The following is a 9,263-nucleotide window of genomic DNA, read 5'->3' on the forward strand; positions in this document are numbered from 1 at the left end:
TGCGGGCACAAATTTTTAAATGCCTGCTGACAGTGGAACTTTAGAGTCTGTTCACTGCCTTCAAATTCGAAATACAGAGAATCAATCTCTTGCCATCTCTTTATTTATCTCTGAAATGAATGGATGAATCAGATAGAGTTTCTTTTAGCATTCCAATGTGGGTTTCATATTTAAAAATCAAACTCGATTTTCTACCTTCCCCTCTCCTAAACTTCCTATTTTTTCCTGGCTCTATAATTGTCAACCGGTTACTCATGCTCAAAACCTTACATTAACCTTTGATTTTTCCAGCCTCTCTCTCCCAGTCTACACCAAGTCCTGGGAATCCTTCCCTAGGGAGACCCCAGGCATGGGTCTCTTTATACCTCTACCACCAAGACCCCAAAACAGGCCCCAAGTGTCATCAGATCTAGGCTGACACTGAACCGTAACTCGTCTTCCTGCCTCTATTCAAACCTCACTCCCAACTCCAATAACCTAAATGCTAACTGGTCTCAGATCACGTCCCTGTCCCTTGTCTGTGCAATGCTCCCCCCAATCACTCAGTGTCTCCCCAGTCTGCCACCTTCCCTGAGAGCCATGACTCTGTGAAACCTGATTCCAATTTTAATTCTCTGATCCCGCTTCTCCCCACTTGGGTGCTTCACTGTTCCCAGGACGGCTCTTGTACCCTCACTCCTCTGCACCTTTGTTCTCGCCAACTCCTCTCCTGGCACCCCATCCAATCTTCCCACTCTCCACATTACTGAAACCTCCCACAGCCTGGAAGGGTCTCTCCCTGTCTCAAATGCCACCCTTCCTGTCGGTACCATCCAAACAGCCTATACATGTAACCTTGCATTGTTAAAAACAAACCAGGCTCGCCTCCCTAACCAGACAGAAAATTCTTAGAGCACAAGAACGGCTGCTTGTCCTCTGTGACTCCCACAAGCTCCAGCCCAGTTCCACGCATCAGCAGTGATTACCAACTACTGATCGAGTGCTCTAAGGGTCCACTGAAACGCCCCGCGTCCGGGTAGCTCTTTCTAAAGGCGCCTTCCCTCCCCATTCCTCTGAATGGCTAGCATTTATACCAAGCAGAAGCATGTTCTGCATCATACTGTGTACTGTCCCATGGCTTCTTCCCCTCTCAAATGCAAAAGTCTGGCCTCATTATCCAAATAAAGCTCCTTGAAGACTCTGTCTCTCATACTTTTTGAATATTCCTTAGGGTGTTAAGCAGCCCACTGGGCACAGAATGGTGGTAAATATATACCAGTAATAAAGATATCTAAATAGTCAAAGTGTCTCAGTTGAAACACTGCTTAACACTGCTTAAAGGTACAGACCTTAAAGAGAGCGAGTATGTCTTGTTTTACAGATTTCAAAGCCAGTTCATATTACCTGTTTAATTCCCGTAACTCCATGGTGCAAGTTATCAGTTTACTGAAGAGGAGAGAGGCTAAGCAAGATTGTGGAACCAGTTACACCACAGAACAAGGACTCAGATCCAGATCTCCTGAGCTACTGGACAAAACTCTGTTCTCCACCAGTGCAGACTCATCTTCTTAATCTCCTCAACGAGCCCCCACGCTCCTGGAGTCCTGAGGCCACGCATACAGTGTTTCTTTTTAAAGAAGCCTCTTCTTATCTCCTCCCAAATGCCTTCATAGAGCAAATAAGCTTTAAACCTACATGGATTCCAGATACAGAAAACTCGTCAAAGGTAACACACGTGATAAGTGGAGAAAGACATGGCAACATGAGCCTTGAGGACTCCCCGGACAAGGTTCCCAAAGAACCATTCTGAGCTCAGCCATATAATCATGAAACCCAAATAGGGTGAAAGCATATTCGTAAAAGTTCAAGTTCTGCCAGATTCCAGTCTGTTCTCTGAGGCGTTAGACTATCAAGTAATGTAAGAGGAAGGCCAGAAGTTTCTGCCACTCTTCTGTAGACTCTTAAGATTCAAAGAAATGCCCAGTGGAGAGCATCACCTCCCTGGGATCTGGCAACTTCTGCGAGTTCCATGGTTACCATGGGGCTCAGCACGCAGCTCAGGGCCAGGGCTCCCCACCATTCTCCCCTCAACTGCATTTGGGGTCAATTTCAAAGATTTTACAGATGAAGAAGCAGGGCCCAATTTTTTAATATCCCAAGTGAACAGTAGTTTGCATAAAACACCATTTTTACTGTTCTAACTACTAAGAGACTAAGACATGAAAACAATGGAAACTTCTCTATCAACTCTAGAATGACAGTATCACAGAAGTGTCGGCAAGCTTCTCCCTTACTGATATTATTATCCAGAGTTAGAAACTACTTAAGAGACAAAAAAACTTAGGAAAATGATTTTATTACACCAAGCATTAAAGCAATTTCAAGCAAGTTCCCAAAGGCAACATGAACCGAGTTGTATTTTCCAGCCTACAAAGTCGTACTAACAACTCAGTATTTCAATTATATGAACATTGCATTTAGGAGCTAAGGCAAAAGCTGGGAAATGAAGGTTGGGCTCGTCAAGAAAACATCTCAAAGAACAGTGCTACTGATGTAACTTGCAGCTGCTCAACTACAATAGACACCTAGCACTTCTGTCAGTTACAAGCCTTCCTTTCTAGAACTCTCTCCTCTATCTGAGCAACAGTGGCCCTGACCCTGGGTAAGCACAGCCCAAGGTGGCTCAATGGACTCCATGCCCCGGCCCCAGTTACTGATTCAGGGAGAGGCTTACGACTCAAACCAAGACAATTAAGATATTCCCCAGTAATTTTGATGGAAACACAGAAAACAGGCATGTTTCAGTGTCTGGGGTCACAAGCATTGTAAGGATGACATGAGTCCGCTGGCTGTCTTTACCTCCATGTGGAAAAAGCTCTGCTGAGAATGAAGCCAACCACGGAAAGCACAGCTGAGAGAGGAAGAGAACAAAACCAGTCCTCATGACACCCTGCGTCCCCGGAACCAGCTGGCCTAACCTCGGCCTATTTAGTTATGAGTCAACAAATTCCATTTTAATTAAAACTATTCTGCCACCTGCAACCAAAAGGATCCTGAGTAATATACTAGTCTGAATGAATAAGGTGCCAAGTAACAAAGAATTATCTCCTAAATGAGCCTGGGAAGAATTGGCTGGCAAAGTTAAACCTGCTTCTAAACCCAACTGGAAACACCAACACTAACCTATCATTATTCTCATCACCTATAAAATAGCCCAAGCAGCTTGCTGACTGGTCTATTCTAGAGAACTTGAGCAATGGCTGATGTTAATTCACTCAAACTTTTCTGACCTACTTGTCTGCTACCTTCCAGATGAGATGTTAAACGTACATATCAAATTTTATTCAATTCAAAACTTTAAAATCATTCTTCTCTCAAGAGTGTCTGGATAGTAATAATTAGCAAAAGTATGGTTAACAAATGGGAGGCCAGGCTATGTAGCCTACTCCCTGAACATCAAAGAACAAGACTGAATTAGTAAACAAGCCACTAGGCCACCAAACCCTGATCCCTTTACATTCATTCAACACAATGCATTCAGCACTGGTAGGCTCTGAAAAGCACAGAGAATTTACGTACATAAATAAACATACTTTTCAATATGTATTTAGTATTTACAACCCAAATTCTAGAATGGAAAGTTATATCAAACATGCAAACCCGGACCCTGGTTTTTGTCTACTGATGACAGTATCACAGAAATTAGTTAAAAACATGACCATCTAATTTGTTTTTTCTTTCATGTTTAATTACCTACTTCTCATTTGTCACCCTCAAATTTAACGACAACAAAAAAGGAAGCAATTCTGCAAATAGTAACTAAATCTCTTTGATTCACCAAGAGAGAAATCAAGGTAGAGGATCATGGTTTAAATGAGTTTTACTACTAGGAGTCAGACACCACACACACACACACACACACACACACACACACTTTTAGATGATATGTATGGATCATGCCCACGAATGAAGCTGTCTTTACTATCCTGCAAACTGAGATGATACTAAGCCTAAATCACAACAAGGACATGTCCAATGCTTCAGAGAAAAAATAAACAGTGATAAATTATCACTTCCCTGAATTCTCTTATTTCTTTCTGGAAACTAGCATCTTTGGCTGTGAGGTGGGTAACTTGGTGGTTCAGGAATAAGAAAGACTGAGAGGGAGAGTTTTTACTGGGTATCCTTTCTATCATTTGAATTTACACCATTTAAATGTACTGTCTAGTCAAAATCAATACAATTGTAAATTCAGAAAATTCCGTGAGAATCATTTTCAGAAACTATATTAAAACTCCCTTTAATAATAGCCTAAAAATAATAATTCTGTAAAATACTGTATACCCTTTACTCTTATGAAGATTGTAATTTCCCCAAGTACACTATATACCTGTCATAAAACTGTTACCCAGTTCTTTCAGCCTAATTTTCTATTACCAAATGTGAATTTATAATATCAGCAATACATGATATATAGTTCTATGATCTCCTTTCCACCACGTAAGTGCTACTGAGAAACAAAACATAAATATCCTTGCCCAAAAAGGGCTAATAAACGATCACAAGTCAAATCACCAAAATGTATCCAAACTATTTATCTGTTAATCAGGGGCTGTCCAAAGTGTGGCTCCCATACCATCCATGTGAATGGTGACTTTAGCTGTATATGAAATAATATTTTAGTTATAACGTAACAGTGCCCTCCTCTTCCCTCAGAGCTGGGGAAATAAAGAGAACCTAAAGTTTCAACAAAATAATTACGGATAAGAATCAGAGCTCAGTACAATCCATGAACTTCTGACAACCAGCCATTTACCATGACCAGTTACCTCTAATCCGTTTGACCGTGGAATCCTCTGATGGCTCTGGATCAGCCCCATCCTCCAAGCTACCACCCTAAGGTCTCCACGGCAGTTCCAAGGCCATGAAGAAAAGCCTCTACAGTCAGTCAGTCTCCAGGAAGAGAAGGAGACCGGGCTTCAGCAGAACGCCTTTTTAGTATTCTCCTAATTCTTTACTGCCTCTTGGAACTTCTGTTATCACTGTTGTCCCTGAAGCACCAAAACCCCCCAGACTGGCTATGACACCCAGTCAAAGCCTATACTTATCTCTCAGAGCCTTACACTATGAAATTATTCCTCTGCCACAGACCTGACACTCCCTTTAAAAAAAAAATTTTTTTTTTCCTTTTCGAAGGCTGGACTTGCTGGATTAAACAGCAGAGCAAAAACTAATTCATTGGGTGTGAGTGATCATCCCACATCACCCTCATCCTCCCAAAGAGTGTCTGAATTAAGGAATTCATTATTTTAAAAGAAATGGTTAATTAGAGAAAGTTTATATGAAAGAATTTTAGGCCATATGGAGGCAAGATGAGAGCAGATGAGAGAGATCTGGGGGCTCATTTCCAGGCAAGCCCCCTCTGGGTGGTGTTCGCGATCTGGAGTAAGGGTGGTGAGAGTGGACCAGGGCTGTCAGTGGGCTAACACACTCCACTGACGTACAGTTTCCACCTCAAACCACCCTAACCATCCTCATTTCGTAGAGCTATCTGCTCACAACTTTAGAAAAAATAAATTGAAACGTAAGAAAACGTAATTCAACCTTCCAAACTGAACTGCTCCCCTGACCCTCGCTAAAGGACACTTCTGCACCAGTCATTCATTCACCATCAGTACGGTGCAATGTTGGGGGATCTGTAGAGTCCCAGAGATTCTACTTTATTCATATCACATTCTTACAACAATAGCACCACAAATAAGCCCAGAGAACGAAATCCAAAGCCCTGGAAGAGCATCCCAACTGGAGCCCCTCCTCCAAGTCACAGGAGCCCACCAAGTCACTTGTCCAGTGAGGTACCCTCACAGCCCTGAAAACTTCCCTTTAAACTTCAATATGGAGTCCCAAATTCAGATGTCAGTACATATAACTTTGAGAAGAGTATATTTAAGAGTCAATGTAATACCCTCATTGCCTGCAGAGAACTTAATGAATTATCTGCTTTGAAAAATACCATAACCCAGAAACCAAACATGATGTCTGTCTTCATACAGAAGAACACCAGAAGGTGATTTTATTTTGGAAACTAGAGCTGGCACTTACGGCATTTTTCTTTGAAGTTTTATAGTTGTCTTTTGTCACTTAATCCTATTATTAAAGAATTAAAGAAAATCAAAAAGATACCAATATATGACTGCAATTAGGTAGACAAGAAGGTAAAAAAAAATAGGCTGAAAAGAGAACGTTTGCCAATTCACCACATGATGGCAAACAGCCCTCAGGCCATAAGTTCCTCGGAAAGTTCCCTGATACCAAGCAAAGAGGTTGAAAACAAATTCCTACTTCGGCAATTTCTCTAAAGTATTTTAAGTCCATCCTGGATGGGCCCCCAATCCCTTAAAACATGGCTCACAATCACATCCCCCTTCAATGAACATGGCCTCCCTCCCACCGAAGAAAGGGATCTGACTTTCCATCTTCGCTCTCTCTCTCTCAAGCTCTGCCTATCCGACCCGCTCAGTCCCTGACCAGGTCCCTAAGAAGGAAATGCTCTTCCACCTCTCCAAGTCTACAGCCTTCACTCATTCCCCTCCTTTCAGGCTTTAACAAGTCCAAGATTTCCTCTCCAGCTGAGAGGGGAGGAGGCACGCCTTCAGGCCCTGGACTCAGGCAGCACCTTACACCTCAATCTGCCTATTTTTAACTCCCAGTCGTCTAGTTTATTTTAACAATTCTATGCAAGCAAAGATCACTGCCTCCCAAAAGCCAAATACCAGTTGACCAACCTCTTTTTCTACGCCCATCCTTCCTGTTTCTGCTGGCTCCTCCTGGCCCCCCAACTCTCCAGGGGGAGTTCAAGGCTGTGGTTAGACCCTACAGGCTTTCCTCCCTGCAGCCTAAGTGATCTTCTTCAGTCTCCTCTGTAGAAATGACACCAGGAAACCAGCTCAGACCTTACTTTCCTCCCAGACTTCATCTATGCATCTCCAGCCACAAGTAACATTAAGCTCTTGATTTCATCTTCATTAGCCCTTCAGCTTCTCACTTGTCCAAAGCCAACCAAGTTCACCAGCGCCTTCCCAGGGGTCCCAGCCCACTCTTCCTCTACTGCCTCTTCACTGGCAGCCAGCTAGGGCTGCTCATTTTTCCATATTCATATTCCAGTCCTCTCCCTACGACAGTCTCTAGTTTGCTTCTTCCCTAGAGTTCCAAAGTGACCATCATGTCCAGGATGAGATGTTCTAAGGCTCCCTCTCCCCATGGACCAGCACGAAGTCTCAACTCAAAGCAGTCTTGGAAAGGAAGGTGTCCAAGAAGGAAGGAGAGGAGGAGGGAAGCTCAGATAGTGCCACTGTCCTCCATCTCACCTGCCACAGTACCTACTTGTCACCCTAGCTACCAAACCTTCCTTTTCATAAATTTCCGATGAGTCTTCGGGTTGAGACGGCCCCCTCCAACCTCTCCAATGAATCCATTAAATAAAGTCTTTTACTTCTTGCTCATAAGGAATCACCATCGTAGACATTTTAATCTAAGGATACCAGTCCTTTAATGTTATTTTAAAAGACCAAACCAAAAACCCTTCCCAACCAGCTTCCACAAATTAACTGTGGCAAAGTATCTGCCCCCAGGGCCAAGGGCAATAATAATACAGGAGAAACACCTTCTATAGGAAAACATGTTTTCTGAAAGGAAAACGAGTAAAAACTTGACCAGGAAACGTAACTAACTAACAACTTGTGCCACAGTGTGTTTCTGGAGAGCCGCTTTCGTCTCATCACAGGCTACACTAGGAGAGCTGAACAATTTGATTCAGCTAGTTTCCTAGGAATTATGTCAGTGCCGCTGCGGAATTGAAGAAAAGCTGCTTCCACACTGAGTCAAATTATGGAGTTGCAGGAGCGGCTGTTTTGTTAACCCGCAGCTAAGAATAACACTCGACTTGCCAAAAAAAAAAAAAGAAGAAGAAGAAGAAGAAGAAAGAAGAAGACGAGCAAAGTCCCCGGGCTAAGTGTTTGGGGCTGGGGAGGAGAAGGGGGCTTCCTGCACTGATCCTCTTATCACTCAGGCCCTTGGGCCCAAGGCAATTGATGGGGGCGCCCGCCCCGGGAGGGCGGCAGTTTGCAGGTGCGATGGACCGGCCCCCACCCCTGATTAACCCAGGCTGGAGCTCGGGCTCCGGTAATGGGTTTCTCGGTTTCCGGGTGGGTTTGCGTTCACTCTTAGTTAAGGAGGCCGGGGCAGGTTCGAGACAAACCCGGGGAGAGGGCGAGGAAAAGTCACAGGGGCCCGGGGGTCTCCGCGCCGCGGGGGAAGTGGAGCCGGGACCCCCGGAGGGCACCCCTCCCAGCCCGCCGGGGCCTGCGGGGCGCGGGCGGATGGGCCCGGCCCCGCGCGCCCACCCGGGCCGCCCTACCGTGGCTCTGCAGGATCTCGTGCTTGAGGCCGCCCGTGTAGTCGATGAGCTCCTCCAGGCCGCGCTCGCACAGCTGCCCGTAGCCCGAGAACTTGTGCAGCACCTTCTCCAGCTCGCGCTCCACCGTCACGCACTGATCCATCCCGGAGGCGGCGGCGCTCGGCTCCCCGGCGCCCGGGTGTCCGCAGCCGTTCAGCCCGGGCCCGGCCGAGGCCGCGTCCTGCTCCTCGTCCCCCAGGCGGGCGGCGCGGGCGGCTGAGGCGGCGGACGCGCTAGCCCCGGCGCCGGGGGAGCCCCGCGCAGCCCGCGCCCGCCTGCCCCATGGCGCCCCGGATCCCGGCGCGTCGCCGCCGCTCCCGTTCGCTTGTTCGCCCCCCCCCGGCCCCGCGCCCCCACTCTCCGTTCCCCGCTCGCCGCGTTCGGCTGCCTGCCGCGGCGCCACCGATTGTTTTTGTTTTCACGGGAGCCGACCGATGACCTGGTTCTCCCGGGCGGCACCAAGCGCCGCCGACCCGAAGGGGGGGCAGCCACCCCAGCGAGGGAAGGAGGCGGCGCGGGCCGTACCAAGCGCGCCCTCGAAAGGGGGGCAGCCTGGCGAGCGCGGGTGGAGGAACGCGATCAGCGTCTGCTCCCGTCGCCGCTCTAAAGGTGTGGGCCGTACCACGCGGAAGGTGTGCTCGGGAGAAGGCGAGGGTGGAGCAAAGACCCAATTGGTCCGAGGAGCTAAATAAGGAACTTTGGAGACAGCCCCAGCGCGCCGAGAGCGCTACAACTGCGCGCGCCGTAAACAAGAGGGTGGAAACCGTCCCTAACCACTCCGCCCAGAAATGGGGAAAACGAACCAATGGGCGCCGGGAATACGTAAGGA

General features: G+C 46.8%; 1 protein-coding gene across 1 annotated transcript in view; it reads right to left on the reverse strand.

Moving 5' to 3' along the window:
• RMND5A (required for meiotic nuclear division 5 homolog A) overlaps window positions 1-9,167 on the reverse strand; it is a 48,297-nt gene extending 39,130 nt beyond the window's left edge. The window contains exon 1 of the mRNA XM_074354616.1: window positions 8,396-9,167. Coding sequence (XP_074210717.1) covers window positions 8,396-8,537 — 142 coding nt within the window. The 5' untranslated portion in view covers window positions 8,538-9,167. The remainder of the gene's footprint in view (window positions 1-8,395) is intronic.
• Window positions 9,168-9,263: the final 96 nt, after the last annotated feature.

This window comes from Camelus bactrianus, chromosome 28, assembly GCF_048773025.1.
Source record: "Camelus bactrianus isolate YW-2024 breed Bactrian camel chromosome 28, ASM4877302v1, whole genome shotgun sequence".
NCBI lineage: Eukaryota > Metazoa > Chordata > Mammalia > Artiodactyla > Camelidae > Camelus > Camelus bactrianus.